The sequence below is a fragment of the Pongo abelii genome, chromosome 9 (genome assembly GCF_028885655.2).
Source record: "Pongo abelii isolate AG06213 chromosome 9, NHGRI_mPonAbe1-v2.0_pri, whole genome shotgun sequence".
Taxonomy (NCBI): Eukaryota; Metazoa; Chordata; class Mammalia; order Primates; family Hominidae; genus Pongo; species Pongo abelii.
In genome coordinates, this window is record NC_071994.2 from 13,501,169 (window position 1) to 13,518,672 (window position 17,504).

Genomic DNA, 17,504 nt, shown 5'->3' on the forward strand with positions numbered 1-17,504 from the left:
ATTCAAAAAGTATAAAGAATAAATTATATGTTCCAAGTATCTTTTTTTTTTCCTTTTTTTTTTTTGAGACGGAGTTTCATTCTGTCACCTAGGCTGGAGTGCAATGGCGCAATATCAGCGCACTGCAACCTCCGCCTCCTGGGTTCAAGCGATTCTCCTGCCTCAGCCTCCTGAGTAGCTGGGATTACAGGCGCGTGCCACCACGCCCGGCTAATTTTTGTATTTTTTTTTTTTTTTAGTAGAGACGGAGTTTCACCATGTTGGTCAGGCTGGTCTCGAACTCCTGGCCTTGTGAACTGCCCGCCTCGGCCTCCCAAAGTGCTGGGATTACAGGTGTGAGCCACCACACCCGGTCCCCCAAGTATCATTTTAAGTGATTTGATTTTTTCACCATGCTTAAACTTAACAATAGTTAAAGGAAATAGGTGTTATTATTCCCATTGTAGAGACGAGGAAACTGAGGCCCAGAGGTGTCTGCCCAGGGTAAACACAGCAGTGATGGCAGCACCACATAAATCTGTATTCTTTCCTCTTTCCCATGACTCTGTGTCCCCTAAACAAAGTGACTGAGGCCCAGAGAAGGGGTGTCTTCAAAGCTTTTTCTGTGTCAATGCTGCAGGCAGGAATTTAAAAACCATCCAAGATTCCCAATGGCCCAGAGCTGCAGTTTGCACAACTATATCTCATGGCTTTTCTCTTGTGTGTCTGAGGAGCTGTCCAGCTCTGACATCCTGGAACAAGGACTGTCCAATGTCTGTGAGGAGAGGATGAGACTTGGCTTCACATTCTTGTAAGAAACAGGCTATAAGCCCTCAGATGGGAGCAAGTACTGAGTCTCCTCATGAATCCCACAGTGGTTAGCAAAGGGGTGGGCGTCTCAACCAGAGTGATTCTTACTCCGGGTTCTCTCACCAGCTCCCCGGGGTGCTGGCTCCGGAGCCTTTAGCTCCCTGGGTCAGTTCTTTCTCCTCTAGAGGCCTTGCCTTCATCACCTGACACTTGCAAGGGGCAGCCTGGGGCATCTCTCAGATGTCCTCTTTGTCAACTCTGAAAAACTTTAGATGCTTATTAAAGACCTGTTGAGTGGCGGTGATGAGGAATTCTGCTCTCCCTCTCTGGACTTTCAGATTGATGGGTGGAGGGATCTGGAGTGGGGAGATTCCTCAGCAGGGAACCTGTCTGTGTGCCCATTTGTTGTGGGGTGTTGAGGGGTGCCCTATTTGCTCTATTTTTTTTTTTGAGACTGGGCTCACTCTGTTGCCCAGGTTGGAGTGCAGTGGTGCAATCATGGCTCACTGCAGCCTCAAACTACTGGGTTTAAGCCATCCTCCTGTCTCAGCCTCCCGAGTAGCTGGGACCCCAGGGGCGCAGCACTACACTGGGCTAATTTTTTTTTTTTCTTTGTAGATATGGGGTCTCACCATGTTGCTCAGGCTGGTCTCAACTCCTGGGCTCAAGTGATCTTCCCGCCCCGGAATCCCAAAGTGCTGGGCTTACAGGTGTGAGCTACCATACCCAGCCCCTGTTTACTCTTTATTAGGGCTATGAGAGAGGCAGCTGGGGTGGGTGGGGGAATGAGCCAAGGTTGCAGACCTTGCAGTCCCAGCCTGTTGGCTTAGCTTTCTGGGGTTTGCCAGGCCCCAAAGCAGAGTGTAGATAACTCCTGGGTTCTTGGCTGCACGTGGGTGAGTGGGGGAAGACAGCTGTGAGGTGTATGGAATAGGATGGCCCTTCCCCAGAGGGTGAGGGCTAAGATTTCTGGCCACTGAGGAATTGTGGCCTTAACCTACGATGCCTTTTTTCCTTCCATTTTTATGTAGAACATTCATTCCCAGGAAATCTGCTCTCCACTCAACAGTCTTCATGGAGGTTTGCTGGGGGAACTTCCTTATCTTTTTCTCAACCGGAAAAGCTGTAGGTGGAGGTGAATGTGTATGAGTGTATGTGTGTGTGTGGTGGTGGTTGGGGATAGACTCCATGTGATTTCAAGGGGATGGGGTCTGTTTGTGTGTGTGTCAGGGGAGACTTGAGATAGAGGGTTATTCCTGGCTGCCTTCTGCACTGTGGGCAGGTGGAGGTATGGCTGGGCGTGAGTAGTGCAGTATAAAGCCAGCAAAAGTGGATTTCTCAGGGTGGAAATAAGAATCCTTGACTCTGGGAAGCCTGACTTACCTGCAAACTGCATTCTCAGCACAGGGGAGGGTAGGATGCTGCCACAGACACAGGGATTTTGCCCTCTTACCTGATCCATCAGTGAACGGTAGGGGCAGCACCTGTATTGTGGGGAGCGTCAGTGTATGTGTCTCTTTGTGTGGGCAGCATGTCTGTGTGGGTGTGTGTGTGGGGGGGCAGCATGTCTGTGTCTGTGTGTGTGTGTGTAGGTGATTACGTGTGTAGGTGTGTGCAGGGAGGTCTCTGTGCCTACCATACCACTAATGGTTCAGTTCTGGCTTTTTCATATCCTTAGGAGACAGGTCTCTTCTCCTCCCTGCCCCAGAATCAAATCATCCCAATTCTGTAGAGAAATGAGTGTTCACCTGATTCAGACTGTGCTGAGCCGGCAGAGAGGCAGAGAGGACCAAGAGAGGTCCAGGGTTGGAAGGAGAAGGAGGGATTTCCTTCCTACCCTCCAAAGTGCTAGGGGCAAGGAACAGAGCGGAGGATCAGAGGAGGAGCTGCTGCTATAGAGGGATAGCCAGAGGCTGAAAAGTCTATTTTCTTCTTTCGTGGGGCTGGGTTAGGTGAGGAGGGTCACTACGCCAAACCTCCCACCGAGGGCAGGGATCTTAGCCCTTTCGGCTCCACCTGTGTGCGAGCTTGGAGAAAGACCGGACCGGCGGACCCAGGCTCAGCGCTGCCAAAAATTCCACTCCTGGTTTTTGCACACACCAGCCCGTCTGCCCCAGACCGCCGCGGTGTTGAGTCCCGAGCTGACGCCCTCGGGCCGCCAGCAAGCGGAAAACCCGGAGTGGATCTCCACGCCTTTTGGATCGGAGCCAAAGGGCACCTCGGAGGAGGTGGCCGGCTCTGCGGCCCTGCCCGGTGCCAGGCCGCGGCCATAGGGAGAGCACGGGCTGGGGGTGGGTCGCGCAACGGAGCCGGACCCCCTGGCCGGACGAGCCCGGCCGTGGGGCTCGGCGGCCCTCCCCGCTGGGACTGCGGGCGGGCGGGGCGCGGGGCGGCGGCCGTGCCCTCGGGGCGGCTTCGGGCGGCGGCGGGCGCGGGTGCAGTGCGGCGCGCGGCCGGCAGCGGGCGCAGGCGGCGGCTGTGGCCGCGGCGTTCGGCGGCTGGCGGGCGGCGCCGGCGGTGCCCCGGGCGCGCTCACACACGCGCTCACACACACACATACACACGGCCTCGTACACACTCACACACGCTCCGGCGCGCACACGCGGCGCGCAGGCCGGAGGGAGGAGGCTCGGCGCTGCTCGGCGGCGGCGGCAGCCTGCTCCGCGGGCGGGCGGGAGGGCTGGCGGGCGGCCCCCGCTCCCCGGCTCCGCGGCTAGGTGCAGCCCGCTCGGCCCCCGCCCTCGGCCCCGCCCCCGGGGGTCGCCCGGCCCCATGCCCAGCGGCGGCGGCGGCGGCGGAGCAGCGCGCGGCCGCGGGCGGCTCTGAGGAGCCTGGAGGGAACCGGCGACGAGGGGACCATGTACCGGGACCCGGAGGCGGCCAGCCCAGGTAAGCGCGGCCCCGGCGGGCTGGGTCGCCCCGCACCGGCGGGCAGGACGGCGGCAGCGCCGGACGCCGTCTCGGAGCCCCAGCCTGGGGCTGCTGTCCGCCCGGAGCCGCACGAGCTCCCCCAGGGGTCATCCCAGCCCCGGGGGGGCGGGATCGAGTGGCAGCGGCTCGGACCCCGGTCCCCCGCAGTCTGGACACTGCCAGGCTGGATGTCCGGGACCGGCTTCTCAGTGTCCCCACAAGGACCTCTCCCCCACCCCCCAACAGCCCAAGGACAACGTGTGTGTCGGAGCGAGGAGCCGCTGCCCCTGTGGGAGCCGGGCAGTGCCCTCAGAGGCACCCGCGGCTCCCCAGCACCGGTGCCCTGGGGGTGCCAGCGCTGGCGGACCCCAGGGTGAGGATCCCGGCAGCTCTTGGCCAAGGTTGTGGGTACAGGGGAGCGGAGTGGCATCGCAGTGCCAACTGTGAATTGAGAGGGTGCCAGGGGGCAAGTGGGAATCTGGTGCGGCAGCTGGGCAGGGAGGCTCTGGGGGGTGGGGAACCGCAGGGGCGTTGATGGGTGAGACGGGGGTGCTTGAAGGGAAAGAGAGCAGGGGCTCATGAGAATGGGGGTGCCAAGAGAATGTTCTCCTAGGTTTGGGGAGGGGGAAGCAAACAACCCCAAACTCTCTCCCGTCCTGGGGGGGGAGGGCCGAACTCCTTTGCCTTCTGCTTCGCCCGCCAGGGGAGTGGCCTGGGAGCCCACTGTCTGCTTGGTATCCTCTAAGCCAAAGCCGAAGAATCTTCCCGTCTTCCTAGGAAATTGCTCTGCCATTTCCTCCTTGGCTCCTGATGCCTCCTCACCCAGTGCCCACCTGTAGGCAGGTCCCCTGCAGCTCCTGCCCAGGCTCCATCCCCGCTCCCACCTGGGGTGCTCCACCCAGTCCCAGCACCCCCAGTCTGCCATTTCTGGCATCAGGGTCTGTTTCTGGGCTTCTCTCTGATGCTAAAAGCACGACTCCCCAGCCCAGGATGTGCTCCCAAACGAAGAGCCTCCGGGCTCCCTGCTGCCAGCCTCCTGGGGGCGGCGGTGCTGTGGGGAAGGAACGGCTCTAAGACCCTGCACAGAAGGAGCCTGCAGCCCTGAGGCTCCTGAAGGCAGTCCAGTGGGTGCTGGCTTTGCCCACTGTTGCCCCAGCCCCACATTTGCTCTTTCCCCTCTAGGGGCAGCCTCAGCCTGTCCCTGCCTCCTGAGGAATCGGCTCCCACCCCCCATCAATTCTTTTCAGCCCAGTCGATATTGAGGACGACCCACTGGGCGCCAGACACTGCCCTCACTCAGCACTTGGATATGAGGGTGAGAGATTCAGTCTCCTTCTCTGGAACCTTGCGCCCTTTTCTGAATGTCCTCTAGGGGAGGGCTGAAGGGGCATTGCCTTTGGAGAGCCCTCCCCTCATCTGTCTGGACCTAGGTCACCTACCCTGGCATCTTCGTCAAAGAGGCCGCCGGCTTCCAGCCCATGGCCTGTGGCAGGAGTATTCTCTTGCTCTACTCACCTTCTTAGAAGCCAGTAGCTTAGTTCAGAAGCCAGCTCTGGGGTATGAAGATGGAAGGTAGGGAAGCAGTAAGGACACTCTCCGCCCCTCGCCCACCAGGCTGGCAGCCTCCCCTCTGTCCTGTTAGGCCGCTGTCCTGGGGCCATGTCCTCTCCCCTCTCCCTCCCTCCTCTTCCCTCCCATGCCTGGGCACCATGACATCACCACTCCTCCAAGCACCTCTGCCCTCACCACGGAGGCCAGCTTGACGTGCTTGGCATCTTCTAGGCAAAGGGTCTGGAGTCCAGTGCCATCCCTGGTGTACTAGCAACCCCCAACTCTTCCCTCACCCCCTCCTTGAATGGGCCTCTCTGGCTGCAGTTGGGACCTGTCTTGCCCACCCCAGTTGCAGCTGCAGGACCCACCAGTGCCTGTGGTAGGGCAGCTGTGACTGGGAAAGGGGCTGGCCTGAGGCTGACTCCTCTCCGGTGTGGGCATGGGGCTGGGTGGGGTCAGACATAGGCTGGAGAGGGCACAGTCTGCCTTTGAGCCTAGTCATCTGGGGTCCTTGAGGAATCAAAGATCTCATTCTGGCCTCTTCCCTCTGGCATCCCTGCCCACCTTTGTAGGCTCTATAGTTCCAGGTGAGATTTCCCTTCCCCCCAGCTCCCCCGAGGCTCCCCAGACTCAGCTCCCCAAGCCAGGGCTCTGTGTCCCCCATTTCTGCCTCCCCATCTCCCCTTGGCTGGTACTGGTTGGGACTGAGATATGCAAATTGACTTATGTGTAACTCAGGCCACCCCTCCCCTCCCCTCTGGTCTCCCAGGGGCCAGTGCCTTTTACATCCTGATCCTCTCATCCCACTCTCAGGAACACCTGCGACCCAATCCTTTAAAAAAAAAAAAAAAATCTGTCCTCTCCTGCTCCCCTTTGCCTCATGCTGGTTCCAGAAGATCCCTGTGGTACTCCCTCCCTCATCCCACTTACTGTGTAGGTCCCTAAGGGCTCAGCTACTGCTAGGACCTTACCTGACAGGTGTGGTTCTCTCCCTACTTGGGCCCCAGGCCCCCAGGCCCTTGGTTTCCTGATCTATTGTGAATGAAGAAAGGGACTGTGGGAAATAATCGGAGTCCAATGAAGAACCCAGACCAGCCCCCTCCCATGCTCACCCAGGCTCCAGCTCCACGCTCTGTCCAGCCTCCCTAGGCCATACCTGCAGCCTCCCTTCTGCCCCCTCCTAGACTTCAGGACCTCTCCCTGCCCTCAGCCTTCACCCTCTGATTCATCCTGAAGTCCCTGTTTCTCTCAGATCGCTTGTCCCCAGGCCAGGCAGGCCCCAGCAGGCCTGCAGGGGTCAGCGTTGCAGTGGGCAGGCAGGACAGCGGCAGGAAAAGAGAGAGGGAGGGAGAGGTGACCTTGCAGTGAGCTGGTAAGCAAGGCCAGAGAGGGAACCACTGGGACAGAGGTTAGGTCCTGAAGGCTGCCTGCCCTGCCCCCAGCCCTCTGTGAGCTTGTCCCTGGGCGTAGTAGTGCTTGAAGCCTTCTTTTGTCCCACCTGTTAGTGGGCTCTGTTCCCTACAGACACTCCACCAGGCAGGTCATGCCTTGGGGACATGCAGGGCAGGGGGCCTTGGCACAGCGGGCCTCCTCTCTCAAGGCGAAGGATCCACTAGATTGTCCAGGCCAACCCTCCACTCACTGGGCACAAGTTAGGGGCAGAGGCTGATGGCGGGTGAGGGAGTGCAGAAGTTAGGGGTGTGGCTGAAAGGGCAGATCAAGGGTATGCCCTGAGGAACAGCTGGGTTAGAGGCCAGGCCTGGAGCATGGGAAGGTCCAAGGAGGCCTGACAGTGTCCACCCATTTCACCAACAACCTCTCTCCTCCCACCTACCTCCCCCAAAGCCTGCCCCATCGGCACATGCCCGGGCCTCCCTGGCCTGCATCCTGGGCTTGAGTCAGAGTCCGGACTGAAGATCGAATGATCTCCCCACAGGCCAGGACACAGTGGAGGACCTGAGGCTGGGCAAGTCTAAAACCCAGAGGGGGCGAGGATGGTTTCAATGGGGCATGGGCCGGGGTAGCCAGTGCTCCCAAGCTGTTGTGTTACCATGGAGACAGGCCCCCTCCATGGCCCTGGTTCACACTGTTCTGTGGCCTTGCAGGGAAGCTTGATCAACAAGCTGCCCGCTTGAGGGCTGGGGCCTAGTGGGAAGGGAGATAGCCCCAAAGCCCCTCCTCATACTGGGGAGGGGGTTAGAGCAGGCGGATTGAGGTGGGAACATACAGGCCAGTAGGTGACAGGTAAGGGGACAGCTGGAAGGCAGGTCAATAGGTGGGTGCTGGGTGAGCAAAGACAGGCCCTGGGCAGCTGGATTCTGCTCCTGGCTGACCCCAAGCTCAGGCTTAAGGGGCATTGGGGGCAACATGGAGTGCCAGTGGGGGCTGTCTCCTTGTTACACCCTCTAGCCCGGCCATTGCAGGATGTTGTGTGGAACAGGCAGAGGAGCCGTATATGGTTCCCTCCCCCTCCTGCCCCTCCTGAGTCCCCCCATCCCACTCCTCACCCACCCCCTATTCTCTCACGGACTTGGAATCCTTATTGAATCTGATGGACCGTTTTCATTTTCAATAACTGGTTCCCCCAGGGGAGTGAGCACAAGAACAGCAGGGAGAAGAGCTGGGAGGGGTCATGTGGGAGCGGGAGGCCCAGTCCGGAGCTGATGACCCCCAGCTGGAGAATGAGTTGGCTTGCTGGCTCCTCAGAGCACTGTGGCATCCCAGGTGGGCATGGGCAGCCCTGTATAGAGCTGGTCCTCTGCTCCACAGACAGTGCCCGGTAGGTGGCATATGTGGCCGAGAGGTCAACTTTCTCTCGTCGGGGCAGTCACTGGTCTGGCCAGGTGCTGGCACCAACCTGTGCCAGGCCCAGCCCGGGTGCCTGCCTGCCTTGCCAGGGAACCCCAGCTGGTGAAGCCAGGCGAATTCTGCCAGTTCCATGGGCATGGAGGTCCCTGACCTTCCAGGCAGCAGGGGCAGCCCTGCTGGGCCCTGTCCAACTAGTGTCTACAGGGCAGGGCTTTGGTCTCACCCAGCAGAATTCCCCAAGGGCTGGAACAGAGTTGGCAGACAGCATGGGACCTGTGGAAGGGGCTGGACTGTGCCCAGAGCTTCGGCCTGGAATTCCAGGTCCAGTTGGTTGGAAGGTGGGAGGGTGCATCCGGCCTGCTCTGGGGGGATCTCTGCAGCCTCCACCTGGAAGGACCCCTTGGGATAGAATGGACCAGGAGCTGAGGTATTGTGAGCTGGAACCCCTGCAAAGCTGCATGTTTGGGGAATTGGTATCTTCATGTGATTGAGCCCGCGGGTGGAAGGGGAGGGCGGAGCCGGGGGGAGAGGCACTGTCTGTATGTGTACCTAGTGTGTGTGCGGGTGGCAGCTGGATGGCCATAATATCTGTGCTCATTGAAGTGCCGGGACCGCTGTAAACAGCAGCTAATGAGTGTATTTGTAGCGAGGCGCGTTGAGGTGCGTGGGGAGCTATGACGGAAAGCTTTAGGGGAGGGCCCCTCCCCCGGCCCTGTACCTGGCCAGGCAGGGCCTGTGTGCCAGGGACCCTGCCTAACCCCTGCCACACCCTCCCACCTGCTGGCATGGCCATGAAGTCCTCGTCTGCCCGGAGCAGGGCCTTACCTGGCTGTATGGCATACATGGGTGTGGACGGGGCTGATCATGGGAGCTTTCATATGTAAGATACAAGCATTTCCATGACAGTGTGGGGCTGTTAGTATGTGTGTATGTGTCTGGGTCAAACTGAGCTCACCTGTGTGTTTGTAACTAGGTCTGGTCTGTGCGTGTGTTTATGCACTGCTTCCCCAGACCCTAAGAGGAGGGCTGCCCATCGTCTCTGTAGTGACCCTGATAGTGACAAACCCTGATAGTGACAAAACCAAAGATGCTGGTAAAACAGGCATATGCTGCTGGCCCTGCTCCTTCAGTGTCCTTCCTGGAGTGCAGAAGGCTGGTGGCTTCCATGGCTGACCGAAGGAGAAAGGGGGGTGACCACTCTGCCCATTAGAGGAGACAGGAGGGAGAGGTCTGAGCTCTAGCCCCAGTGGGCTCCCATAGTTGCTGCTTGCATCAGAGATTGGGGAGAACCTGGGACCTAGAGAGCCCTCTGGTTCTAGAGCCCCCAGGAGCCCCAGGAATGAGAGAGGAACGGTGCCTACCTGTTAGTCCTAGCTGGTTGGTGGAGCATGCACCCTGCCACCAGCCTGGGTAGGGTGGCATGAGGGGTGGGAGGCAGAAGGGGCGCCTGCATGAGGCTCTGCACGAGGGGAGTGGAGGAGAGAGCATGCAGCTAATGTGTCCAATTAAATTACTTCAAACCCTGCCGCGGCAGCTGCTCCCGGCGGGGCCCTGGGTACAAATTGGATCCGTCTCATTACCATGGGGTGGTGGCAGCGGTGCCAGAGAGCGGCGGCCAGCATGGCTGGCACATAGCAGGCTCTCTCCCGCTCTGCCGGACCTGGGCCGGGGAGGGACCCCTCAAGCATTTGCTTGCTCCAGCACGCCTCAGAGGAAGTGCCCCGGGTCCAGATACTGGGGCTCCCTGCACACCCCCATCCAAGGATGGGGGTCAGGGATGGCAGCCAAGGGACCCTTGGAAACACTTTCTCCAGGAATGGGGGTTTTGTGCTTTGCAGAGGGACCAGCTTAAGGAATCCCATCTCCGGTCACCAAACACGTCCTGTGTCCTCCCCTGATAATAACAATAGCATGATAATAGCAAGCCTTGTGGAGCACTCAGTATGTGCTGAGCACTTTACATATGTGCCTCCAGGGACAGCTTGCTTGAGCTAGCGCTCTAGGGTCAAACAGCTATTGATTTGAATCCTGGCAGAGACACTTGCTGCTGTGTCTCTGGAAGCGGGTCAGCCCACCTCTCTGGCCTTGGGTTTCCTCTTCTGTTAAATGGGTATGATGATGGTTCTTACCTCCCAGGTGGTTGGAAGATGAGGTGAGATAAGGCAGAAAAAATATTTAGCAGAGAGCCAGCCCATAGTAAACACTCAGCCAGCGGCAGCTGTTCTCAACATTGTCCTGTACCAAGCAATTGATGTGTGGGATGAGGGTTCTGGATCCTCCAAGGAGAATATGCCTGCTACCTCCATGGTGGAGGAGTTGGGGAGGACTTCATAGAGGCAGTGTCAGTTAAGTTACCATCAGAATAGCAGAGACATGTTGTGTGCTCACTATGTGCCAGGTGCTGTTCTAAGCACATAACATGCGTTAGACCCTCCATCCTCAGAACCACCTTGGGAAGTGCGAACTTGCAGTTAGAAGTAGGTCTGGGATCCCAGCCACACTGCCAGACCTAAGGGTGTGAGCTTCAGATACAGGGCCTTGAGTCCTGAAGGAAGAATAAGAGCTTTGCCATGTGAGCGAGTGGAGGTGAGGCGGTCGGTGAGGTGGGGACAGCACATGCAATGGCTCAGAGGTTCGAGGGATCTTGGCCAGTTGAGGCAGCAGTGAGTGCTTGAGCATGGCCAGAAGGGAGACCTTTGGGGCACAGTAGCAGGAAGTGAGGCTTGGGAAGGTGTGTTGGGCCAGATTATGAAGGAGTTGGCATTTTGAAATAGGAAAACTGAAATTCTTTTAAGAAGTAAGGCATGGAGTGCCATGGATGGCTTTTGAGCAGATCTCTATAAAGAACTTTGACAGCACGGTAGTGTGGAGGGGTGGGAAGTCAGGAGGCAGGTGGGTAGATGGAGCTAGAATCTCAGCCATTAACATATCTGTCCCTACCTCTGCCAGGATATCTGCAGTGTCCGGCCAGCCTGGGCCCCTGCCCTTGGAAAGCTTGCAGCAGATTATAGGCAGTAAGGGGGTAGCCGGGTGCAGGTGGGCATGAATGAACACCCTGAGGGGGCTTCCCAGGTGCCTAGGGTATCAGAGAAAGCCTCCCTAGTGAGGGATATAGAGCCAAGATGGGCAGGCCCAGGGCCCTGTGGACACAGTTAGTCCTCTTGAGGATGTGTTCTGTACCCACATAACCCCCCCAGGCATCAGGGCCAGGCCCGGGAGGGGCCACACAGCTCCTGCTCCAGCTGCCAGGCCTGAGCTCCAGAGCCCCACCAAAGCCAACCTGTCTCCATGGCAACTAGGCAGGCCACCCCCCTCTCCATGCCCACGGCCCCTGGCACAGGGACCCATTCACAGCGGGGCCTGGGTATGTCTTCCCACTTCCCTTGGGGGTCGTCCCAAGGCAAACGCCCTCACACTGAGGTGCTGGCAGTACACATGCATGTTGGCATTTGGGTACGTGTGCACATATGATGTGTATGTGTGTGTGTCCTGCAGCAGGAAGCAGGGAGGCGGGGACCGTCTGTGTTGACTACCCACCTTAGTTGGAAATTTGTTCCCCCTGAACGGGGGTCAGATAGGTGCCAAGGGCCCTGATGCCAGGATGAACTGTGGGCTCCTGTCTTGGAGATTGCAGTGAGAAAGCCAGCCCAGAGAAGGGGCAGCTAGAAGAAATGGAAGGTCAGGGAAAGCTGCAAGGGAGAGGCTCCCAATGGTGCCTGGTGGGTCCACAGACCACCTTGTTCTTTCCATTCATCATGTTATGTCATCTTCACAGCTGTCTTGCAAGAGAGATATCCAATTCACTGCAGTGCAGATGAGGAAACAGAGACTCAGAGAGGTTGAGTGTCTTGCCCGGGTCACTCAGTAGAGCAGGAATAAGATTGCAAGTCGGCCTCACTCCAAAGCCTGGGTCTTAACCACTGGGCTGCATTGCCTGGTGCCTCCTTATCCTACTAGGCTCTAAGCCAGCCTGTCTCTCAGCCCGTCTCTCAGAAGGGAGCACTACGAGTTGGTACTGGCTGCAGAGCTGGACTCAAAGGGTGTCCCAGTGCCTCTTCTAATTCTAGGGTATCCCCTAAAGCCTTTGTTCTTCCTGGAGTGGAGGGGAGTCTCCTTACCACCCTGTCTCCATTCTCTCTACTGGCAAGGTGGAGGGATCCTCTCACTCATGCAGGAGGTTCTCAGGAGAAGGGGAGGAACCCCTCTCTCCCTCCTTGGCACCTGCCAGCCCTGGAGGAGCCTGATGAATTGTCTGTGTGCCCCCCCCCCAACCTCATTCCTCCCTCTCCAGCCCCCGCCTGGTTGGGGAGGTGCGAAGGGAGTGATTTCACAGCCTGTCAGCTGAGGCCTAAAAATACCCAGAACTCTAAGATGCTTGGGCAGGGGGAGGAGAGAGCAGGGACCAGGGATAGGGTGGTGAAGGGTGCAATGGTAACTTGGTCAGAGGAGCCCAGGTGGCACCACAGTCCTGCTCAGGAATGATGGGAGACCCTCTGTCCCCGAGGTCCCCATCTGACCCCATATCTGGCAATGACAGAGAGGGCCAGTGTCTCGAGGGTCTTGAGAGCTCAGCTCTGGCACTCAGACCTAAGGGAGGGCTTAGTCTCAGACAGGAGCCGTTGTGGACCCCAGGGTCCCTGGAGCCTCTAGTTGATGCCTCTCTCTCCCTCTCCACCCCCAGGTTGGCTGGCATCTTTGGGCCGTGGGAGCCAGGCTGTGCCTGAGTCTGCTTCCTTCCTGGAGAAGGTGCCCGCTTCTGCTAGGGGAGAGGCGTGAGGAAGGCAGTGTGGATGGGGGTGCCGGCAGGTGCGGGATGTGACGTGCCAGCCACCCAGGCACTAGAAGGAAGCAGAGGAGAAGGGGTGTGGTGGTCCACGTCACTGCCACATGGCTGTGTGCTGCAGCATGGCACATGGCCCCCACAAGTCAACCAGTGCTCAGAGACGGGAACACGTGTATATGTGTGTGTGTGCATGCACCTGCTAGAGTCGGCTTGTTCTGGTGCTGGGATGCTTGTGGACGTATGTGACCCAGCCTGGCTACTTCAGGTAGCAATGGGGTGGAGGCACAGGAGTGGATGTGGGAGCATGAGCTAACACACCTCACTTCATGCAGATGCATGACTGTGTGTGTGCTTCCCACGTGGAAACACGATGGTAGGTGTGTCTGTGCAGAGGCACATGGGCACACGTCACTGGGGCGCCAAGCAGGGGCTGAGAGGGTTCTTAGGGAAAGAATGCAGAGTGGTGGCCAGGGCACAGGGGCTCTGGATCAAAAGTAATGAGGCTCAAATCCCAGATGTGTCTTGTGCTGACTTGCTTTGTGGCCTTGGGCAACTGACTTAACCTTTCAGTGCTTCATTTCCCACCTGTAAAATGGAGGGAATGATAGCACTGTCATGGGGCTGTTGGGAAAATTCGATGAGTTAATATCTGTAAACCACCTAGAACTGTGCCTGTCACAGAGTTAGCACCATGTACGTAGTAGTTCTTATTATCTGGTCCTACCCTTTGATGGTACAGGTGGGAACATGAAGGCCCAAAGAGGGACAGTGACCTGTCCAAAGTTACACAGTAAGTTAGTGGCTGAACCAAGACTAAAAACCAGACTCTAACGCCTTAAGACAGGGCTTGTTCAAGTCTTGGACCTCATGGATTGCAGTCCTACTGGAGTTTGGGGCTTAGATTGTGCCAGGGCTGTTCTGGGACCTTGGGAACTCAGGGACCTGCACATCTTCAGATAATGTTGAGGGGTCTTCAGGGCAGTGGCCTCAAAATGACCAGCTGCATGAGTCAGAACCATGCCACTGGCTAGCTGTGTGGACTTGGCCAGGTCACCCAACCCTCCTGAGTCTCAGTTTTTTCCCTATAATGGAATAATAATGATACATACTTTATAGGGCTGTTGGGATCAAATGAGATCCTGCATGTAATGTCTTAAGTGGCTGGCACACTGTACCTAGTAGGTGTTCAGTAATGTTTGTTACAATTATAACCCTTGCAGAACCCTCTCACCCTGTGCTCCATAAACGTGAGTTCCTTTGGTTCCCTTGCAGCCCCTGGCCACCCTCACTCCCTTCTGCCTGCCACCCCACACTCCAGAGGGCTTTGATCAGGACTGACTTGCTGGCAGCCATGACTTGTCTTTGTCTCCTGTTGTTGCCCATTGCCCAGAAGGGAACAGGACCCACCAGTAGGACTTAGCCCCTGAGCCCTCTGCGTCTGGCCTCGTCACTCACTTGACCTTGGACAGGCACTGTTTCCTCTCTGTGCTTTGATCCTCCCTCTGAAAAGTAGAGAGGCTGGACACAGCCCCAGAAGCTCCTGGTCGTGTTGCTGTGTGGCCCAGGAGGGCCCCTGGCTCAGCCTACTCGAGGGGGTGGCAGGTTGGCAGGGAGGGAGGTCAGCTGGCTGCCCCGGGTGAGTGGAGCATCTGGGGCCTGAGCCGGCTGGTGGCCTGCCGTCATGCCCGCTCGCACCTGTGGCTGCGTAGGAGGGTGTGCAGGCCCAGCTGGCTGGGCACTGACATTGGGGGAAGCTCAAGGACAATGACGTAGAGAAAGCCCTTCTTGGGGCTCTGGGAGCTGCCACTCTAAGCCGTCCTCCCCCGCTCTCCTCCCCCTTCACCCTGGGGTTTTCCTTCAGCAATTCCTCCTTCCTCCCTGTCCTTCCTCTCCCCTTCCCCTTCCGGAGTCTTCCAGTATCTGTCTCTCTGCCTCTGCCCCTTCTGTAATCTTGACCATTTTCTGGGGCACCTTCTCACTTTCTCTCTCTCCATAGAGGGGAGATTCCTACCCCTTCCTCTCTCTCTGGTTCCTGAGATTCCTCCTTTCTTCCTTCGATGTGTCCCCATTTTTCTGGCTCCTCCTGGCTCCCTCTGCTGCCCCAGAGCCCAGGTCTTTCTCACTTACTCTGCATGGGCATGTTCAGGCTCCTTCCAGCTTTTTGTCCCCTTGCTCCCTCTCACTTCAGAGTCCCTCCCTCCCCAGCATCCCTGCCTCCCTTCTTCCAGTTCTGTGGAGCTCTTTGCTCCTCCGTCAGCATCCCCTGCCCTGACAGAACCCTGACCCAGGCAGTTTCTGTGGCTGGAGCTGCTACCCAGTACCTCCACAATCCCCCTGCCCTCTGTGGGTTGAGAAAAGGGTCAGTCCAGGGCCCAGGGACTGGCAGCCCTGCCTCCTAATTAGCAGGAGGTAATTGCCTGGAAAAAAAAAATTCATTTAGAATGAGACTCCGAGACTCCAAGTTAAAGCTGAGCCGACCAGTGGACCCCAGGGAGGAGGAGTGGGGAAGCAGCCCAGGTCATGGCCTCAGGAAGCCCCTCAGGAGATGAAAGCCCCTAGGACTCCCTGCCTGGCTTGTCCCCAGCACACCAGCCTTGGGGAAGTGGGAAGAGTACACTGGACTGGGTGTCCCACCGTCTTTGCCTGAGTTCTGGTTCCACAGCTCACTGTGTGACTTGGGGCAAGCCATTTATTCCTTGGAGCCATACTTTTCTCTCCTACAAAATCAGAACAGGGCCATCCCTGCCCACTTCACCCCTCAAGATCATGAGGGTCAATTCAGACAGTGGCTCTGAAAGCATTTGGCAGGCTGTAAAGTGCTACAGAGTTCAAGGTGTTACTCTCTTCCTCCATGTGGCTCTCAGCCGAGAGGTGAGGATGGTGGGGGGCTGGAGTGGTCTTGGAGAAACCTGAGGGATAGTGTGGCCTCTAGAACATGGAAGGATGGTGAGGTAGATCCAGCTGAATGGCAAGAGTAAGGGCAGATGGATATGCTCTCCCATGCCCGTCTCAGCACTCACTGGCTGCACCAGCCTGAGTGGTCACCTCCCTTTCTGATCCTCACTTTCCTCATCTGTAGGAGGCTGAGCATGATGCTCCCTCCTGGGGAGGCAGGGTGGCTGGAAGGCTAAATGAGATCATGTTTGCACAGCTCTTAGCACAGTGCTTGGCATACAGTAAGTGCTCAATAAATGATACATACCAGGTATGTCTACTGTAATTGAAGGCTATTATCTTGACTCCCTTAACTCCAGAGAAGCTGTGGTTTTGGGTGCTGTCTTTTCAGGTGGTATTATTTGTTTTGCTTTTTGTTTTTGGAAGGGGGAGAATCTCTACAACCCAGTAAGGTTCATATCAAGCAGCCCCTAGAAACACCAAGCAGATCTGCCCTTCAAAGAGCCCCCACCTGTAGGGTGGGGGAACAGAAGTGGGCTGCAGTTATGGCATTCTCCCTCAACCCCTCGCTTTTTCCTGGGGCGGGTGTGGGCAAAGTTCTTGTTTGGGTGGGGGAGAGGTGTGGAGCCTCTGCCCTGGGGGAGGCCTTTGTGTTCATCTTGGCGAGACTGGCCCTGCCACAGAGGAAAGATTGGTGTTTGTTTAAACAAGCCTTCTCCACCCACCTTGGAGGAGGGAGCAGGAAGTTTTGCCTGCCCCAGGTCTGGCCAGCTGGGTTAAGCCTGCACTGTGACCCAGGCAGCCCCAAAGCGGCCAGGACGCAGTCAGACAGGCTGGAGTGTGCGGGTGTCGGGCAACGCCGCAAGCTCTGAGCGCCAGATTGCCCCGGGAGCGGTGAGGGGGCGGCGGGGACCGGAGAACCGTCTGCCGCTGCTTCCCCGCCGGCCCAGGCCGCCGCTGGGAACTGTCTGTGCGCCCGCCGGGGTGCAGTGCCCGCGCCAGCCACCAGGAGGCAGTGCGGCGGGCCCCCGGGAGGGAATGGGGCGTGGTATTTACCACGTTCGCCGGGCGGCCCTTTTTGTCCTGAGTCAGGACTGGGGTCTTCAGCATCCGAGGACCTAACTCGAGGAAAGGGGGCTCTTGAGGTCGCTGGTTGCTGCCATAGCTTCAGCTGAGGGTTGATCAGGCAGGCATTGGCAGAGGAAGGCGGAATCACTATGCAAAGTCTCGGATCCTGCTCGCTGGGAGCTGAGCAAAGGGCGACCTGGAAGAGGGCGCAGCCCAGGACTGAGTTCTGTTTCAGCACCAAGGACAAGGAGCCGCGTGGCCGGCAGCTGTTTCAGCACCTTGGAAAGCTCGGGGGGGGGGCGGGGCGCTCAGTGGCTCCATCCTCATATTTGCCGTGTAAATGATACCCCTGAATATGATAGAACGGCATCTCGTAGAGGGAATCTTAGACCCTGCATTCCAGCCAGGAGGCTTAGGACCAGAGAGTTGAGTGGGTAGCCTAAGGTCACACAACTGGAAGTGACAGAACAGGATTCAGATCCGCAGTGGTCTCTCTATCCATTTCTCCCGCCCCTGGATTCCCACTAGTTATCTCTGTCCTGAAACCTCTCTGGGAGCTTCACATTATGTTGCATCCCCAGGAGCCTTTGAGCTTGCAAAAATTAAATGCACTCCCCTCCCCAACCGTAAGCCCTGGCCACGGATTTGAATTCCAGGATGGAAGATTTCTAGCCCTGGTGGCCTTCGCGGCTCCAAGCCT

At 57.7% G+C, this 17,504-nt stretch overlaps 1 protein-coding gene across 6 annotated transcripts in view; it reads left to right on the forward strand.

The window, feature by feature from the left end:
- Nucleotides 1-3,384: 3,384 nt before the first annotated feature.
- The window catches only part of SYT7 (synaptotagmin 7), a 65,543-nt gene continuing 51,423 nt past the window's right edge, over nt 3,385-17,504 (forward strand). For 5 of the 6 annotated variants that reach the window (XM_054524265.2, XM_054524267.2, XM_024255897.3 and 2 more), the window contains exon 1: nt 3,385-3,678. In XM_054524265.2, coding sequence (XP_054380240.1) covers nt 3,648-3,678 — 31 coding nt within the window. In that variant the 5' untranslated portion in view covers nt 3,385-3,647. The remainder of the gene's footprint in view (nt 3,679-17,504) is intronic. The other variant, XM_054524266.2, reaches the window with a different exon arrangement.